General features: G+C 39.5%; 2 protein-coding genes across 2 annotated transcripts in view; both read right to left on the minus strand.

The window, feature by feature from the left end:
• LOC311304609 (vascular cell adhesion protein 1) overlaps positions 1-20730 on the minus strand; it is a 660847-nt gene that overhangs the window by 583301 nt on the left and 56816 nt on the right. The gene's annotated exons all lie outside the window — the stretch shown is intronic.
• raver1 (ribonucleoprotein, PTB-binding 1) lies at positions 2976-19698 on the minus strand. Its single transcript, XM_084386056.1, has 14 exons — positions 19299-19698; positions 17658-17724; positions 15966-16435; positions 9282-9473; positions 8658-8778; positions 8473-8567; positions 7972-8050; positions 6608-6810; positions 6371-6455; positions 6139-6281; positions 5972-6043; positions 5759-5878; positions 5068-5133; positions 2976-4950 (listed from the first exon to the last, which is right to left on the minus strand). Exons 1-14 carry the CDS (start codon positions 19623-19625, stop codon positions 4804-4806), a joined length of 2187 nt encoding a protein of 728 aa, XP_084242182.1. The 5' UTR covers positions 19626-19698; the 3' UTR covers positions 2976-4803.

Below are 20730 nucleotides of genomic sequence, written 5' to 3' on the forward strand. Positions count from 1 at the left end.
TTCCAATGCTATGTCAGCATCTCCAGCCATTCAGTTCAGTGTATTTATGTAGCTAGGCATTTTGGCTGCATAAGCATATTGTAAAAAATGGGATTCTGTTGTATTTGTACAGCTCAGCATTTGAAAAGATGTTGCTACAAATTCAGCATTTTCTCTGTCTGGCTCTTTGACTGGATCTTGACTCCAGCTACTTGACACAAGGAGGAGGAGAAACTGCGCACAGGCTTCATGGATTCTTGTGGTATCAACAGGTTTGAAATGAACAAGATCCATCTTGTAAATGTAAAACGAACGCAACAGGAAATGGATGACAGAAGGCAAATTCAAGTTTGATCTGTTCCTTCAGCAAAGCTCTTGTTTGGTATTAGAGGACTTTGAAAATAGTCCATATGATATGTGTGCTTTTTATTTTTTTTGGAGCTTGACAACTGAGGAAGAATATATGGAAGAAATTTTGGAAGAAAAGGACTTTAAGAGTCTTGCATGATCTTCCAGTCCCGTTCCTTTGCTCTTTTCTTGACTATCCTCGTCAATAAAAAAGCAGACAAAAGGCCAGAAATTACAATGCATCGCTTCAGCTTGAGCCAAGATGTCATCAGAGAAAGTGTTTGCAGATGAAGTGTTACAGATTGTAGTATCTTTAGGGCTTATTCAACTCAAAGCGGACCCACGAAGAGACATTGTTTTGGCATAGAACAATACGACATTACTCACAGTGGACTATCAGCAGCACCAAAGGCCTCCAGGAGAGATAAATAAAAGCGTTAGAAGATAGATGAAGTTTGACAGGTATCTTTAGCAGTGGTTAGCTCTTGATGCAGACTGTATAATAGTTGATAGTCATCCATCCTCAAAGTGGCGACAATACTCTATTGTCTCTTTCTGACAAAGCTTTTGCTTACTCTAGCACAGATGCACATCATAAAGCTGATGTTTATGCAGCCTTCATTTCATTTCACAATGTCATAATTATCTATGGGAAAGCCATGATATTCTTTAAGCCCTGATTTTCACTCAAGAATCAATGTGAGGTCACATTAAAAGTGGAATTTGCTAGCAAGAATGACTTTTAATACCATAAAACTTGGCAATGCAAAAATAAATCTGTGCTACATGACTAAAAGAAAAATACTGTTGCGTTCCCCTTTGCAGAAAACTGTTGATCCACTTGTCAATGGGCAGGAATACAAAAAATGTAGAGGTTCGATCTGTAGTTTTAACCCTTACGCTGTGATGAAAACCCTGTAACGCCTTAGGTGGTAAAAAAAAAAATGCTTCCCAATTTAATTTTTTTTAAATTGCTTGTAAATCTTGCTATATTATCACCAAATATTAGATTCAATCTTTTTGTCAACTTCTTGTCTTTCAATTAGGACAGGTTTTGTATTTCTTTTTGGAGGCCTCATTTATCTGAGAATAAAGTTAATCTCTGTGAAAAAGAAAGTCTGTCCTAATTGAAAATGTACAAAATTATTTAATCCAATATTTGGTGATAATACAGCATAACAAGAGATTTATAAGCTACTGGTATTTTTTGTAGGCCGGACATTTTTGACTGGGAAAAACACAAATATATCACTTTATAAATATTTAAATTGTGCCACTACCAGCACTGTAACAAAACAAAGCTGGTTGAAAATCATTGATGCTTGTTTGATTTGTTTTTAACGCCATACCAGCTTCTGTGGCTATTTTCATGTTGAGGAAAATTTATGGTAAAACAATGTTTACATTTTTTTTTTTTTTTTTACTAAAACCTCTATTTTGGTTAACTTTGTTAAAAACTTATTCAAAAGAGTTTACTGAATAAAAAAAGGTTTCTCACAGGGTTAAAACCAGCACAATCTAATAAAACATGCTTCAGTGACAGAAAGAACATTTTGGTGGATCTTCTCCTAGTATTAAAAACGTGTGTGTCATCCCGGAATTGATAGAAACTTATTCCAACATTGGGGCTGATTTCATGAAGTTTGTTCATAGCATACACATCCCATTGTGTTTAATATAGAAATTAATTATTGGTTTTAGATCCATAGGAGGTACTGTGCAAATTTTGAGGTCTGCTGATAATGCCTCTTTTGCAGCAGAGACTTCTTCATTTCCTTTGATTCCACAGAGTCCAAGTACCCAGCAAACCCAGATATTAAATTGACGCCCCTCTAGTTCAAGTAGTTTATAAATAATCATTGCAAGTGCTGGGTGATCATTTTTACGGGCTGACATTGCTTACAGACATGACAGTTCAACTTTTACAGAGAAATTATCTTAGAATTACAGATTCAAAGTCTGTAATTATAAGAAAATTTCTCTGTTGAATAATCTTTAAGTTGATCCAACTGTTCAAAACAAGTCATTTGGGTGGGTTTCAGATTTAAAATTATTTTTGGTTTTTTAGAATTTCCAAGTGGACACTTTACAGAAGTGCGTTTGTCCCAGTATGCTTAGATTCACTTTGAAATTTTGTAAATGTAGTTTGATCCATAGTCCAAGAGGTTGGATATGTATTGTTTTTTTTATCTGTACAAACTTGTTAGAGGAGTTAAGAAAACAGGAAGATAGGCCAGATTTCCTTTATTGGTCTTTAGCCTCATTGTGTTTAAAAATCATTGAACTTAAAGGATAAGTTGTGACAATTGACATCAAATGCGCAATGCATCCAGTTGTATCAGTTCCAAACTTTTAGCAGGAATTTTCCAGAACTTGATTAGTGGTTCAAAAACCTGACCTGTTTAACATTTATTGCTAAACATCTAACAAGAATCTGATGTTTAAAGTTAAAAATTGAGCTTTTAATTATACAGTTGAGCTCCAACCCAAATTAAACACATGATTCAGCAAATCAAGGCATACTAAACTTCCAGGAAGGTGTTTTAGGGCATCTTGGAGCTAAATTCTGCAGGACCGAGTTTGGACGACCCTGATGTAGTCCGTTTAGTGTAGTTGATGTGCATAATTGATTGACAACACAAACTTCATGAAGGTGAACTTAAATAACATTTACTTGTTCAAATGTCACAAAAACAGAGCAGAAGAGCTGTACAAAAGGAAAGAGTAATTGGGGATGAAGAGGTCATTTAACATCAGAAAGGTTTAGTTCATTTCACTCGGCAGCAGCTCTTACCATGAATCGCACATGAAAAATCATTACAAGATACTGCACTGTGCAACTTCACTCAGATGGATACAAAATACAGAGCAGCAATTTTGATACCATTACAGACTAGAAGAAATATAAGAACACGAGCTCAAGACTCCAGAGAAGAAATATAAATCAAACTCAAGCATGTACACCGCAAATAAACAAAGTCAAATGTAGTTGAGGCTCACAGTCTGGAGAGATTACAGTAAACACTGCCGTTTTTAGGCACATGAGTAACTCCATGTTCCATCGTAAGCCGCAGTACAAGTCAGAGGTAATGCGTTATCACAAATCAAAATGTCAACCAGATTAATAAGTCACACACACACAGACTCAATCATACGTCAATCACATTCCAGTCTGCAGAAGCTTCTTCCCTTCCGGGGCACAGCAGTTAAAACCGCAGAGGGGGAAAAGATGGTGACAGTTACAACGGTAAAAGTAAATGTTACGCTAGGGCACAGGTCCGGCCTGCTTCACACTGTTGGCTCGTTTAAAACAAAAATGTAAAAAAAAATAAAAAAAAATTGGAGCAGTGCCAACTGAAAAGCTAACTGGCTCCCTCTGCTGGTCTGCAGTGGAGAGGCACCTAACGGAGAACACGAGGAGTGTGTGTGTGTGTGTGTGTGTGTGTGTGTGTGTGTGTGTGTGTGTGTGTGTGTGTGTACAGAAGCAACAGCAGGCATACTGTGCTTTCAGCAGTATTCCGAGCATGGACAGGGGAGAACGGCAGCCCATGTTCCATCTCCAACCAGCTGGGGCTTCATAACGTGACGGCCGAGACGCTAACGCTTTGCAACAGCAAAACTGTGCAGGTTGAACGAGGTCAAAGATAGGTGTGAAAGCAGGCAGAAAAACAAGAATGAGCGTGAACGAGCATTACGGGTGAGGAAAAGGACAGATTCTGGAGGATGAATATACATGATCCATCTCCTCCAAGTGCAACGCTGAACAATCAGCTCAGAAAACCTTGACTCTGTAAAATGGGATGAAAGGATGGAAAGTAGTGCAACACAAATACGGTGCGTGGTGGGGGAACACTATTTCGAGACTAACACTAACCCAGAGCTCCCCATAAAGACACAAACAGGTGACTCACTGAAGAGAACAGACAGCTACCATATCCGTTGCACAGATACATGATATTCAAAGCATGTAAGGCTTGGCACTTGTGTGTGAGAGGAAGTGTTTGTAGTGGAGAAGCCTTTTTAGACAACTGAACAACTATATACACAACTAACAAGAGGCATAGCAGAAAAAGGCTATCGTCCTGCTTAAAATTATTCAAATTAATTCAAAATAAAAAAAGCCTACAAAATAGGACTACTCAGATGAGCAAGACAGGAACCCTTTCCTTTCGTTGTGGTGCTTGTTGCATCTTTGGGTTTACAAAAAATCAAATTAAAAACAAAAAATTAAAAACAAAAAAACACAATTTACATACACATTGAAATTATATACACACACACAAACTTCGGCAATCATCCATGACCGATCATCGGAGCTTCAGGGTCCTCCAATGGTTCCTGTTGTTTTCTTTCCCCAAGTGAACTCAATGACGGTCCACCGCTCTTTCACGCTTTCTCACACACACACTTAAAGGTAGTATTAAAGTAGCAATCCCTTTAAAAGCTGGTGGTTTAGAGGAAGCCATCAAGTGCTGGTCAAAAGATGCGTTTGCGTTTCAGGTAGGAGTCAGCATAGTGTCCCCCGAGACCCTGAGAGTGCTGACCTACATAGCCACCCTCTGGACTGGGCTCCGGAGACGGGATGAGACGGGAGAACAGACGCTTCTGCCCGCCGATGGGAGTCTACACACGGACAGAAAAAGCAAGAAGAATACCTGTTGAAAGGTTCCTGGCACACTTATTCAATAATAGACAAGGAGCAAATATAGATGCTAGACATCAGGGCTGAAGATGGCCTACCTTCATACCAGCACCAGGTGCAACAGGAAAAAGGCTGGAATGAGTCACTGGAGGCATTCCAACAGCCTGAAGAAACAAACACTTATTCAACTTTCTGGACCGGCTTACATATGTTCCGTCCATCTACGCAAATACAAATTGTAATAAAGATGGTATTATGGAATTATGTGATGAGAAGGATGTCATGCTTCATATAAGTTCTGAAAATGGATTGAAGAGCTTTTGAAAATGGATCCAGATAAGTGATTCTTGGGCTTGCCGCCAACTCTGATCAAACAAGTGTCGCTCTTTTTGTTGAGCTGCACGGCCACTCTGACGAAACGAAAGGATTTTTAATAATATCACGGCTGAATTGACTAACAAAGTTATTGAAATGTATTGCACATTTCAATCCAAAGGCAGATCACAATGGCATAGACTACCGTTTAAATGTTTGGGGCTCTTTAAAAAAAAAAAAAAAAAATTAACTAACACTTATTCAGCAAGGACACATTAAACTAATTAAAAGTGACAGTAAAGAAAGTTGCAAAAGACTTCCATTTCAAATGAATACTGTAATTCATTAAAAAAAAAAAAAAAAATAAATAAATAAAAAAAAAACACACCTCACTACAGGTTCCATGAGGGGCCATATTTGTCATGGCAGGAAAAAACAATATCCTGGTTTGACAAAGTGGCCGGTTTTGAGTACCTTATTGAGCTGGGTGGAGGGGATGCCGGTATGGCCACCAAAGCTGAAATAAGACTGTGGGGGGCTGGGAGGATAGCTGAAAGGAGACCCTGCATCACCGAAGCCTGCATGCCTGGAGAGCTTGAGAGACAGAGACAATTACGATTTCACACGAGTCCAATCTTGGAACAGAATCCTTCAGCTAGTGTCAATTGCAGGGAGGAAGGGCTGTACCTGCAAACCGTAGCCGGGAATAGCTGCATTTTCCAGAACCTCCTGCTGTTCATACAAGTGAGACAAAGGGTCCTATGGATGGGGTACAAACAATGACAACATCCAATTAGAAAGGGATAGTGAGGCAGTTACATATTCAGTGAAGTTCCTCTAACACATGAGCCAACCTGGTGCAGAAGAGGAAACTCTGGTGTGCAAGACTCTTGGAAGCGCAGGCTATAGTTTGAGTGGATGCTGTGATGTGTGCGTTGGTTAGACGCGCTTCCAATCGCAGTTTTCTTCCTGTAGGGGTGAGCTCTGTTGCTGGCACCTAAATAAACGTAATTCTTCAAGAAATGCAACAAGATAAAAAGGAGGAAAAAAAAGTGAAGGTGCACGAAACACCACAGGTAGACTGACCTGAAGATGGGAATATGCTAGGAGCACTGAGAAAGGGGTTCTGGGACACACCAACTTCTTTGGGAGGCTCACCCAATATAGACACCTCCAAGAAAAGAAAAGATCTGAATATACAAACCTGTTGTAGATACTCTTTGGCATCACACTGAACACTAACGACAGCAAATTGAAGCAATTTCAAAGCTCTCCTCTGGGAGATCATGGGATTAGTCATTAGCCATTAGTAACCCATCTCACCCCTGGTAGAGTTGGCCCATCCGCTCCTAACATCCCAGCCAGGAGGGACATGCTCAATCCCTGCAGTGCAGGAGAGGATGGTGGGGGAAAGCCAATTGGGGTGGCTGGGGTCTCGGTCTCTCTCCCAAGAGGTCGATTCAGGGATGGTTGTTTGATGGGGCCAAGAGGCTCATTCTGCAAGCCCAGTGTTGGAGCAATAGCACCTGGATTAAAGAAGCACATTAAACCCTACATGGTATCCAGACTTCTTGGCCAATGATTTTCCATTAGTTTTCCCAGTTGATTAGGATTATTGGACAATGAATTTGAAAAATCAGATAGCTGTGGTAGACTTTCACCTGTATGTCAAATACAAATACCAGGTTTGGGAATTATTGACATAAGATTATTTGGCACTCAAACATGGCAAATAAGACGAAACATCGAGCACTCACAAAGAGCAATATAAAATGTGTCATCAACAAATCCGCCCAGTTTCTACCCATTTTGTTCCAAACCCGCAAGACTTACAATCATCTTTGGATGTCAAACACTTAAGTCGCTTCATAAAATTGAGGTTAAACCACTGGAGTTACATGGATTACTTTGTCTTTAATATCTTTCTGGGGCTTGAAAGTAGTAGTTGCATAGGGCGTCAATGGATGGACAGTAAGATCTAAGATTTCATTAAAAATATCTTCATTTGTGCTCTGAAGATACAGGTTTGAAACGACATGAGGGCGAGTGATTAATGACAGAATCTTCATTTTTCAGTGAACTAACACTAGGCTAAGTGTTTTCTGTGATCGCATCACTAGCGGCCAGCAAAGACCCATTACCATGCGTTTCAAATGAGTTCTGTGACCACTTGAGTCGAGGACGATCAAATATTAGCTGAGCGGTCACATCACAGCAGTCCAGAATGCATCAGGAAGGATTAGTGTTTCCACTACAACTATATTTTTTGACTACCTCCATACGTGGTTTCAGTGTGTCAATCACAAAAAAAACGTGCATCTTTATGAGGTCAAAACAGGGTCAGTTCCACATATGCTGATTTTTTAACTTCAGGAATTGGGCAAAAACAGATATGGAGACGAAAAAGTAAAACACAAAAAACACCACACCTTATTTTATAGGTTTAAGTACCCCTGAAAGATGCATGTCACCGCTCTAGAGTAGTGGTTTGCTATTGGTCACAGTTCTTATTTTGCACTGAAGCCAAGTAAAATGACTGCTACCAAGTTAAGCTCCCTCAAAAATGGAGACAAACTTGGATGATTCTAAAAGTGCAGCACCTTTGATATTTCCATGGTTTTCTAAGACTGTGGGAATCCTGCCCCAGTAAATAAGTGCACAAACAGACCATTACAAAAGTGTGATACCTTGAGACATCTCTCCCAGCATGTTAATGCCTTGTTGTAGAGGAAGAGCAGCCAGAGGATTTTCACTCAGCAATCCAGCCTGTGGAAAGACAAGAACTGTATTACTTTGACATTTTTATACAGTAAAATTCTTCAGAAACAGACACTTGTCAGTTACAACAAAATCAGAGGATGTAAACGGCACACAAAGGCAAAAATGTTTGATCAATTCTGGCTGATAGATGTAGCTAATGGGGTTTTACCAACTATTCGCTTGGACTCAAACTATTAATCTGCGGTAGAAGAATAGTTTGACTATTAAAAAGCACACAACCACCTCACACCCACACAGAGCAACCACTCACACAAGGAAGGAGACTGCACTCTTTATTGTGCAGAATATGTGCCCAAAGAAGAGGATTCCCTAAAAGAGCTTGCTGAGAGGGGAGAAGAAGAGAGTGAGAGGGCTATAACACATGCTGCTGGGACAGTGGCAGGTGATGAGGGAAGGACTGACAGTACCTGTTGGACTTGGTTCTGGAGCAGCATCTGCATGAGGGCAGCAGAGAGGGCAGGGTTAGCCAGCAGAGGGACGGCGGGCGCAGCTCCCAGAAGGCCTGCATATTGAGAGAAGAGTGACAATCAAATACATCGTCTGGATGAGCATACAAATGAGCATACACAAGGAAATCAATGAGAATAAGCACCTTGTTTATGTCCCGGGTTGAGAGACGCCATCATCATCTTCAGCGTGGCAGGGTTATTGAGGCCAGTAAGAATCTGTATGGCATTAGGTTCAGGGAGGAGCCCTTTCCCTCGGTTCAAGGCCTGCAGACGTACAGGATGACATTTACATGAGCATGTAAAACCACAATCCCTAGTACTTAATCCATACTGATACAAGGATTCAACATGACATTACAAAATGAAGGTTTTATATGAACCACAACTAAATTAATTGTTTTTTTTTAAAAAGAGGAGGGAACTGAATGCAAAACATTCCACCTTTCACTAAATTAACGCTTAGTTTGTGCTTTGTTAATCTTATATTGCAAATTGAGGTCTAAAACCCTTTCAAAGAGTGATATTATAAAGTTGCCAAAGAAAGTTTGATTAGTATATTAACAGGGGGGAGGGGATGTTACAGCCATAACTGTCAACAAATAAACATTGGCAGGGAATAAGCTTAACACTTACAACACAAATCACGCACCGTAATTGCTTTTACCAAAACCGTAAAGTGAAACTATCATTCTATTGCACAATGCAGAACAGTTTCTTTTGTGAATGATTTTATTTTCACCAAGTAGTTGTGTCTCTGTGTTAGTTACCATGGTCTGGGCGGCAATGAGGGCAGCTAACATGCTCCTTCCAGGTGGTCCAGGGGCGCAGAAAGACACGCGTATACGAGTCCCACCCAGAGATCTTCCATCAGTCAGCCGCTGCACGTCCTCAGCCATCTCAGGTGTGGAGAACTCCAGCACTGCAAACCGTCGAAAACTACAATCCTGACCTTGAGCAAGCTATGGGGGAAAAGAAATCAATTTTATTATTTTTTTTTTTTAAGATATGAGGCCACCCCAGTATAACAACTGACTTGAAGATTTTACATTTTGGGGTGAAATATCCCTTAATTTACATGCTTTCTTCTGCAGAACATTACAAATATTTAGATGCGTGTTTTTTGTTTTTTGCCCATACACTGAAAGTCGATTGTAACCAAAACCTTTTGGTTACCAACATTCTTCAAAATATATATTTTCTGTTCTGCAGAAGTCAGTCATAAAGGTTTGGTTCGACATAAGGGCGAGTAGATAATTTCGAGTGAACCATTCCTTTAAACGTCAAAGAAAACTGTTAAGCTGCTGATATGGCTGTTGTTGTTGGAGTTGGCTGGAGTTGTTGCTGTTAAGTTGATGTTGGCATTAATCACAGATAGTTGGTTGCAACTTTGCAAGAAATAAATTATATAAAACACATTTTCAATTCCAAAAACAAGGGAGTGTTTGAAAGCAGGCGTCTATCAGCGGATCCCTAATATATCCACCTGCTTTCAACCCCTCCCGTGTGTATCTGTGCAAGCGCTCGGTGAAAACATGTTTTTGAAGCGTTGATCGTTGTAGCCAATCACAGACATATGTTGAGCCCGTGAACAATGGCCAACCAGAGGTATTTAAGAATCTGTTCAACAGCGCTCAAATTACTAGAGGGAAATACTGGTGTCGTCACTTTTTAAATTTCAGTACCGACTTTGTACCGAAGTCTGTACTTTTGACAACACTAGTCCAAAGATTACAACATCGGTACATCAGAAACAATCATATGGAACAACATGCATGATGACTTCTAACATGTCTAACAGTAGATGGAAGTCTAACCAGTAAGAACAGTTGTACCTCCACAAGTCAACAAGATAAAACAGTGGAGAGAGGAAGGGGAGATAGAACACTAGGACAAGCACAGTACTTTGGTTTGGGCAGAGTGATTACAATGCATTTCAAAGCCCAGTACTATGCTAATCTATGGAAAACACATGCATACTTAGAGCAGAGAGACTTGGGAGCTACAATAATCTTAATGACTCCGTCAGGAATGGTTGCCTTGTGTATGAGTGGAACTGTGTTCAAGCAAAGACAATGAGACGCTAAGGCCTTGATTATATATTACTGGAAAAATTCATTAGACATTATTTGGCCATTTTACGCATGAGTGGAGCCTCATCCACATGAGGGAGGCCAATCCAATACTTGCCTAAAACCTGGGAAATTTAACTGGGAGCACAACTGGATTTAATGAGAATTAACTTCCAAAAGCCTCTGCTAATTCCAAAGCAATGGGGAACATGACAAACGATGCCAACAATGCCTTGCAGCCTGCGGCGTACGTGCTACACACATTTAAAATATGAAAAAGGCAGCAGCTCGCTCTCGTTCCAGAATGACCTGCTGACTGACAGCACCTGGGCCGGTCATGTGACTGTCACCACAGAAACCAATGCACTCTGCCATGGAGCACTCAGCATGGCCTCATGGAAAACAGGTCAAAGGTGACAGAGCTGAACACAGTGGAAGAATAAAAGGGAAATTCAGCTATATAATAATTCAGGAAATCTGAAAATGGCCTATGCATGAAAACCAAAAGCAGAAAACAAAACTTTGAAAAATTTGTGAATCATAAAAGTTTAGCAGAAAGCTCAGGCTGTTCCTTTCCATAAAGACAAAAGTGAAAAGGGACAGGGGTCAAGAACCATAAAGGACAAAAACTCCATTTAAGCATCATAGTCAGCTCATTTGACTACAGCTTTGTTTACACAAAGATGTTCAATAATCATTAACACTTAACGTTTAATAATCATTCTAATTCTATGAGAACAGAGTCCACACCACAGTTATAAGGATGTCACAGGATTTTTCAATTCATCTTTATTTTTAAATAGTTTTATAATGTGGTCGATTCAAAATTGATTCTCATAGGCCACAAATCAATTTTTCCATATTCAGGGCTCAAATTTCAGCGCAAGATTGTAGGTATTGTGAATCATTTTAATCATTCCCACGTCTCCCACTTACAATGCGGGAAATTCCCGCAAACATTGATTCACTTTAGCATGTAGATTGTATGAGTAAATTAATCCACACAGCTTATAAAATCAAATCATTAATTTAAAAACTTTCTCCGAGACGCAATTTCACAAACAGCGTGAGTGTTCAGCGGTGCTGCGTCTTCTCTCTGTACAAGCCAAGCGTCAAGCGCGCAGCAGGCGGCGATACTACACACTCGCGTTTTCGGAGTCGGGACATGACGGAATTGTCACTCGCGCAATCGGGCCAGCATATTGCATCGTAACTAACGTTTAGCATTTTCACATCTTTTTAGTCTTACCAGTTTAAACATTCAAGTGATTTTAACAGCTTAAAAAAAACAAAAAAAAAAACAACAACAACATGCAAAATTATGTCAAAACTTGGTGAGTAACCTCAGACAGTTATGTCTTAAGCATAAAACGCATGTGACAGACAGTATAACTAAACAGTATTACATAGTGGATCACTGCACTAGTTCTTAAAGTAACAGTCATGTGTGTCGTCATTAATTTTGTTGTCAAAACAAAAAATATATATCTTTAATTGTAAGGAATCAGGATTAATAGCCAATGTATTTAATTTATTCAGGACTAAAATACTATTCAGTGTTATTTTACATTTGATTATTCACTTTCTGTAGTAGGCTATTTCTGAATACTAGTGTTAGACCTACCCAAAAACATTTGTCTATTATGTGTGTGTTTTTTTGTGCTAATGTTAAAGATCTTCGACTAAAGGCACAGCAACTTTAAGACTTATTATTTACGATGTTTCTGAGCTGGAATGGATAAATGTCAGTCATCCATAGGATAATGTCAATAGAGAAGCTGTAACAAAAACACTTAAACATTTTGTAGTAAGAGGACCAGAACAAGTGGAAATTTAGAAGTTTGACTGTAAAAAGTAGGGGAAAACAATGTTACATCAAAAACAAGGGATTTCTAGCAAGTGATGGCAAATCAAATCGTGCAGTTTTGCTTTAACCTGATTTGTAGAACATCTTAATTTTCTTATTTTTGCCAGTTTTGTCATCTGCCAGGCAAAAATGTGATCACTTAGTGCACCTCTCCTCAACATGTGCTTTGTTTGTGTTTTTTTAAACAGTGCTCTGCTCCATTTCTATTCACAAAAGGCTGAAGACAGTTCCTACCTTCAGTCCGATCAGCTACATTAGCTTAATCTTTCTGCTAGTTTTTCATTAGCTGTTTATCACAGGCACTCTAGATTTATTACCATAATACTGCACAAAGCAGACAATGTTCCACCAGGTAAATAACAGCTATGGAGCATAAGGAAACATGACGACCATGACTTCAAATTAAAACTCCAGCACTGGAGAAATAATTAAATGGCATGTTGATTACAATATCTTGCCATCTGCCGCTTTAGCGAGTACATATAAATGACAAACAAAATTGACCCTACCTACTTATTATACATTTCTTATTGCACATGATACGATCTTTAATAATAATTAGGAGTGCACCAATGTACGGGCAATAATCGGTATCGGCAGATAAAAGCAATTATTTTCACTATCAGTCATCAGCCGATGCTGTTTAAAAACAGCAGATGGTCAGGGCAAAAAAAAAAAAAAAGTGTCAGAATGCATCTCATACTGTGTGTGAAGAAAATTAAGCCATTGAAGTTCATGTGACAACACACATTAACAGTTTTTTTGTTTTGTTTTTAATCGGCGTTAAAGCAGGAGTTGATAGGCCTGTGGTTTTTCCCCAAACCAAACATTTGTAACGCACATCCCATCCAATAATCGCAAAGTGCTTTGTTACTTCTGATAAGAAAACATCTTCGTTTTTAAATTCTGTCCATTTTATCAAGAAATTCAAACAATAAATCTTAGGCCCCGTCCACACTACTGCGTTTTCGTTTAAAAACGGAGACCTTTTGCTATGTTTGCACCTCCCGTCCACACTAAAACGGCAAAAACGGAGACCCAAAACGGAGAAGTTTAGAAACGCTGCCGACCCGTTTTTCGTTTTGAATCTCCGGAGGGCGTTTTAGTGTGGACGGGTCAAAACGGAGGACTTTAGAAACGATGACGTAGTAGAGGCTCACGCTCGGATCTGATTGGGTGTCATCAGTCATGGAGTAGGCTATATCTTTTCTAGCAGCTGTTGTGCAAGTAAATTCTGCATTTTACAATGCTAACTGCCTACATGCGCCGGAGGCAAGCTATTATTCGAGCGATCTGTGACAATTCCCGGTAAAATAGTGACAATGTGACAATTCCCGTGTGCAACTGACAATTCCCGATAAAATAGTTTACGTTTGACAATTCCCGGTATCGACCGTGTACATGGAGCGTCGGTTTTGGGTTAACCCGGGAAGAACCAGCGCATGGTGGGATAATTTTATCAATGAAGTTGTGTTTACACCGGCTCGCGCATGCCCAGTGTCGGTGAATGGTCACATGATCCGCGTTTTCAGTCGTTTTAATGTGGACGGAGATCAATTCTAATACGCAGCTGGTGTGGACGGAGATCGTATTCGTTTTAATTCTCCGTTTCTAAACGAAAACGCAGTAGTGTGGACGGGGCCTTAGTTGTAACGCATTATCCCAGTAGTGCGAGACCGTTCTACCACTTTAATATGAGTTATTGCATGAAAACACATGCATGAACATCAAATGGAGTTTAAATATACAGTACAACTTTCCGAAACGCATCATGTCTCATTTAATCGATCTGTGTTTCTGTGGCAGAAAGGCCTCAATAAAACAGCTTGTGAACTATGTCACTTATCTTTGCATTAACATCAGGAAAGTTATCCAATGTTTATACAAATGTATACAAACATTTCAGTTTTTATTTGAGCAATTATATCTGAAAATAAAGTTGAATAAAATAGTTTTGCTTCGGTTGTTAATTTTAGCCTCAAATATTATAGTAATGTACCAAATGTATCTTGTTCCTTGTATAGTTTAAAGGCAGGCTGAAATCAATTTTAGATTTTTAGCTTTTAGTATGAATTAAGGTTCATTAATTGGAGCCTTAAGGTTATGAATAAGCTGGTGTGTTCCAAAACAATGACAAAATTCACACTTAGAAGATATAAGCATTCAAAACTTACAGTCTCTCACCTACGCTAAAATGGATCACAGATTTTTATGACATCACCGCAGACTTCAGCTTCTCATTACATCTTCTGTCCAATCAAATGCTCTCTAGAATCTAAAGCGTCCCGCCATTTTCCAACTGTACGTTGGTTAAGAATGAAATATCTATAATTTATTCACACCTCTACTATTGAATCCAACGTATCATCAGCGCTCGGATTCGCGTCCATGGTGCTGTCAAGTACGCTATTGCCGATATTTGAAAAGGGGGAGGAGCCATTCAATATGTCCCACCTTAGCTTCCTAAGTATTGGTGCATCTCTAATAATAATAATAATAATAATAATAATAATAATAATATCAAAACTATCCCTTGAAATCAATTTCTGTGGAGAAAAGCACATCTAGCTAGGGCTGAACGATTAATCGCAACAAAACCGCACGCGATTTGCGATTATTTTATGCGCAGCTTGTCAGTGGAGTGCGGCTGACTGGTAGTAAATACTGCCCCATTAGAACACCAGAGGGCGCTCTCATGCGAACATGATAAATATGCCCCGCCACAGAAGTACAATAATGCGCATCATTCCAGGAAATCCCTGTCGCTGCAGCTGAATAAACAGAAGATTGAAACGCTTTGATTAAACATGACTTATAAATACATGACTGCCTTTTTCTGTGTAAGAAGGCACATCATCTCACGTCGTTATGAATTGAGTTTGGAGTAAATGCATGTTATTAAATGTTGTCTGTTGTTGGACAAGAGGTTCATAAATGCTTCTCATGTTTTGGAAAGATGTTTGACGCGTTTTCAAATGCACGTTATAAGTGACTCAAACTCAGTGCTTTCATAAGGAGCAGCGTTTACAGAGCCGTACATCAATGACAAACTGCGCATAAAAATAAATCGCAGCCTTTGCGATTTTAAAAATCGCCATAAGACATCTCGATTTAAAGGAGAACTCCAGTCAATTTTAACATTGAGCTCATGACTCACATGACCTGTGCACTTGTAATGACACATCAAGGATGTTAAGAGCCTAAAAGCAGGTTTAAAACTTGCCCCATTGAAGTCAACAGGGTGCAAATTTTAAAGAGGATAACTCGGTGTAGGCAACACCGATTTTTGTCGTTGTTCTCTGTACTGACAGCACTCCAAATGTACATAAAATTGACCGGAGTTCTCCTTTAAGTGCGATTACATGGAAAGTGCGATTAATCGTTCAGCCCTACATCTAGCGCACGTTAGCAAAGAAAACAGTGGAAAAGAGCGCAATGGAACCCAAAAACACACTCTGTGAGAACAAACTCTTACTTCCACACTTGAAGTAAGGGTCAAAAGTGCTCGTACCAACCTGGCAGAAAATAGGAGCGTGCGTGTCAGTCAACACACTGCAGAGATCCTGAGCGGTGAGGATGTTTTGAGGTAGTCGGTCCACACAGAGGCAGCGAGAGTGCAGCATGGGATACGTGAGCGATCCAACCTCTGTCCAATGCACGTACAGCATACGTGACCCAAGCTGCTTCCCCAGCAGCTCGGACTTCGCCCTGGCTGCTGAGTCCTTCTTCATGTACTCCACAAAGCCATAGGCCTTCGAGTGGCCCGTGGCAGAACTGTGCACCAGGAAGCAGCGCTCTATGTTTCCAAAGGGGCGAACGAGCTCCTCAAACTGTTGCTGGGTGAAAGCCCTGGGAAGGTTGGCGATGCATAGCAGAGCGTCCGTCGGCTGCAGCTGCACAGAGATCTCACGGTCACGGAGAACATACTGGTGAAATTCCTTTATCGCAAACTGGGCCTGCTCACCGTTCAGTAGCGTCACAAAGGCTTGAATAGGAAAAACAAGGACCATTTTAAAAAAAATACATTAAAGAAATTATTCCCTCTGATCTTCTGTTTCATTATTAAAGTTTGACTACTCGCAGCAGTCTCGCATGCGCTTAGAGCTCGTGTGAATTGCACGTATAAAACGAAGTTAACGAACAAATCTCGATCCATCAGGAAACGGCACATAGGTCGCTGAATTTCACTGCGCTTCATGAAGAGTTTTTCTTTTGCGTGAAGAAGCCGTTCGCCGGAGATGTGTTAAAAGATAGCGGAGTGCATTCATGATTATTAGGCTACCGGTATAATAATCCTCCTGGCACCGGGTCTGAGTGAGTAATTTACTCTCTTACCTTTGTTCTTTGATTAACATTAATGACACTTTAAGACCAGCCGCTGCTGACAGAGACGCGATCTGACACGCGTCCCATTTTCTCACAAATCTCTACGTTCATTTAAGACTTTATTTAAATCATTTAAGACTGTTCTTATGAGGACACTCGACAAAACGGACATTTTGGCATAATTTGTGTGTGTTATGGTTTGTTCAAGCCCGAAAGAGAACTCGATACTGACGTGCGTCTTTTCTGTGGGTCGTGTGTGTAATAGGCAGGACTTACAGCGCGGTCTCTTTAGTCTTGTCGCGCTTGAATGGTTTAAAAGCAGTCACATTAATAAGAGCGTGATCATACAACGCTAGTTGTACTCCTTCAGAAATTATTCTAATATGCTGATTTTATGCTCATGAAACATTTATTATTAATGTTTAAATCAGTTGTGCTGCATCGTATTTTGTGGAAACTGCGATACATTTTCTTTAGGATTCTTCACTTTAAAAAAAATTAAAATAAACTTTTGTAACAAATCTCTTTACTGTCATTTATCATAAATTTAAAGCATCTTTGCTAAAAAATAAATAAATAAAATAATATATATATATGCTCTATCTATCTAGACAAAAAACCCCCACATTTTTAAGAAACAAAGTTAAAAATAAATAGGATGCCTAAGACTAAAACAATCTGCAAAGGGTATGTTGAGTTGTTTCATATTTAGGGTTCACAAAATAGCAGTGCTACCTTTAAAACACAGCTAAAATCCTGAACAGCTGATGCTAAATAAAGACTTAGGCTAATCAGCTAAGAATGATGTAAAATACTGCCAATATCTACATTAAAAAAACAAAACAAATGTCCATTCACATGATAATATGAGTCATACACACCTGTCCCTTTGTACTTGTCCACAAAGCAGTACTTCAAATCATAGTTGCTTAATAGCTCATGCACCTCCTAAAGAAAGACAACAACAAAAAAACAAAAAAAACATTGTCACCACAATGGAAGACTTTCATTCATCGAACAATCACAGGATCCTTAATTTTGAATAGATTCAGAACTAATCGAATAGCTCAGCTCTCATCTCGATTCCCACGACTCATTTTGAAGGGTCATAAATAATTGGCTTTCAGTGGTTATGATTGAGGGATTTATAAACAACTTTTCACAATGCTTTCTACTTTTACTTTCAGGCTTCCTACATGTTACCATACTATGAACCAGCACTTTCTTTTAGTTTCAGTGAAAGCAAAACGTTTTGTTTCAGCGCCTTCTGTCCTTTGTCGTCCTCGCTGCTCCCATTCCTATCTGGACAATACCAGAGGCGCACGCACACACACACACCTGTTTTCCCCATGAATCAAGCATTTTCCTAAGAGAACCACATGCACAAAGAACAAGAACCAACTGACCCGTATGAACTTTGGTGTCGGCAATTGAATCTGCTGTGTCAATGTGAAGGCGGATGATCAGGGTTTCAGAGAGATGCTTTAACCACACAGAACCTCGTGTCATCCAGTACTCCTGTAATTAATTACCAATCTAGGGACTAAGCTTTATTTTCCTGTAGTTTAGTGACTCCTGATGTAAAGCTAAATACTGTTTAGACGACAGAACAATTCTATATGAAACAATAGTGGATTTAACGTCAAAATTTAGGGTAACCGTCTCCCTTAACACACTTCGGTCAGTTCAAGAATAATTTATGCAATTTTATATTGTTTATTTGAAAGAGTTAAAAGAGCAGTTTCATGTCTATCCTTGTATTGTTCAACTGGTTGATATGGGATTTAGAAAGTAAATAGTAATAAATAATCCAATAATTTTTAGAGTGTAATTAGTACAGTAATCAGTTTTTTAAGAGTAACTTACCCAAAACTACTCCTGAATTGAGTAACATTAGTTGTATCTAAAAAATAAGCACTAGTGAAAATGAAAGGTACTAGTCACCATTTCTGCTTGTTAATAAAATAAAGACAAAAAACAATAGTCATTTGTTTCAAGCGTCAAAACTGCTTGCCCGACACTGGTAAACAACAGTTTCTAAAGTAACATTCGTGACAAGAAACTTCATGGAAATGGCCAATATTTTCAGATTTAAGCGTCAGATTTTAAGAGATGTGATAGAAATATTGAAATGAAGCAGCGAACATATAACATTAATCTACACAAGCTGTGTCTGTGTATAACCATCCGGGCATTCAGCTTGCCTTAAATCAAATGAACAGTCAAGCAACATTTCAATAACGTTACAGTAATTGTTAAACAACTCCCATTGGACTCCATCCCGTTACCGTGGCTCTTTAATGGCTGCGATGACACGAGGTTCGGTGTGGTCAAAGCATCTCTCTGAAACACTGACCATCCGCACTCACATTGACACAGCAGACACCAAAACACTGTAAAAAAATCTAGTCCATTAACTACTGAGTCAGCGATAACCGAAACGGTAAATGGATCAAGCTTGGGATGCCAGTCCTAAAGTCCACCAAGTTACATAAAACTAAACTATTGTTTGATGTACAAACCTGATTGCTGATGTCGGCTGGGAGATTCTTTATTATTATTTTTCGCCGATTATAAAACTCTCTTCTCGTTCTTTCCAAACGGCTGGCAATCTCTTCTGGACTGAGGGCCATCAGTTCATCATCGAGCCGTCGCGAACAGTCGCTACCCGCCGCCGGTGAGCCCTCATCGACGGCGTCCGATTCAACTTGTTTGCCCGTTTCATACTCCCAGTTTTCAGGTTCGCCTGCTTGGTCGTTACCTGTATAGAGTGGATTCGGGGCAAAATTAGCACCAGTGAAGGATTTCTCGTCTCTGACAGCTGAGCTAACGGACACTGCGGCCGCCATGTCTCCGTGTGGAAGTTTGTGTGCTCGCACTGTTCGTTTGCTTTGGCCAGTTTAAACAATACACACATGCGAGGAACTCGCCTGCTGATTGGTCGAGGGGAAATGCGTTTTTCTTTTTCGGCGTGAGGGGCGGGGCCAACGAGTCACGTCTCAAATTTGAACACACAGCAGGTGGGTTGCCAGATACCACCATTAATATACACAAATATAATCACTTTTTCTTTGTTTTACTATGTTCTCCGTTACGTTTTTGCTTTTTCAGCATTATTTTACTCTTTGTATTACCTAATACCTGATATCATGTTAAATGTACCGCCTGTACATTGTAATGTGTACAAATGTACAGTCTGTGAGATATTGTCCTAAACATACAATGCAATTCAAACCAAACCAAATAATAGACAATCTATTACAAACATCCTCTGGACTGTAGTAGAGCACTGTTGTTGTTTTTGTTAATACCCTGATGCTGATAGGTAATTATTTTTCAGTCGTACATTTTTCAGTACAACGAGGATGACAACATAAAAAGGGGAGTTTGGTTGCCAGATCAGACTAGAAGCACTCAATGGGCCTCATGGTCAAGTCACCTTTATTTATATAGCGCTTCATACAAGATTGTTTCAATCACTTCTTCTCTGGAAAGTGAATGGACATTACCGTTACTTTAACCTTCTTTAAGCACAAAGGAGCAACAAAGCGCTGTAAAAGAGATGTATAGATGCATACATGGATATTAAAATCTTCAACAATTAAGACTTTGTCTGCAGCCAGCCAGTACTAATATAAATATTTTTTTCAGATAGAAAATCAGCAAATTCTTTGATAAAGTGTTTATGGTTCCCTGGTGGCCTGTATACAGTGGCCAGTACAAACGTCAAGCGTAATTTATCACTTAACGAGTCTTAGACAAAGTTAAATAAAGCACCATCACTTCAAAAGATATTTGAAACTAGACTTCTGAATAATACTGGATATATTACTATAAATTGCAGCAACACCTCTCCCTTTGCCTTTCAGAGGAGGCTGGTGTTTATAACAGTAATCTTGTGGGGTGGAATCATTAAAGTAATGTAATCGACTGGTTTTAGCCAGGTTTCTGTCA

This window comes from Rutilus rutilus (genome assembly GCF_951802725.1).
Source record: "Rutilus rutilus genome assembly, chromosome: 1".
NCBI classification, from domain to species: Eukaryota; Metazoa; Chordata; class Actinopteri; order Cypriniformes; family Leuciscidae; genus Rutilus; species Rutilus rutilus.

What these genes read in the sequence shown, in the direction of transcription:
- raver1 (XM_084386056.1), bottom strand. Translation starts at nt 19,625, where the DNA reads ATGGCGGCCGCAGTGTCCGTTAGCTCAGCTGTCAGAGACGAGAAATCC. An exon ending in TCATTGCCGCCCAGACCATG is followed by an intron (nt 8,779 to 9,281) that starts GTAACTAACACA and finishes GTACGTCTGCAG; the next exon opens with GCCTTGAACCGAGGGAAAGG. An exon ending in GCTGGGAGAGATGTCTCAAG is followed by an intron (nt 6,811 to 7,971) that starts GTATCACACTTT and finishes TCTTTAATCCAG; the next exon opens with GTGCTATTGCTCCAACACTG.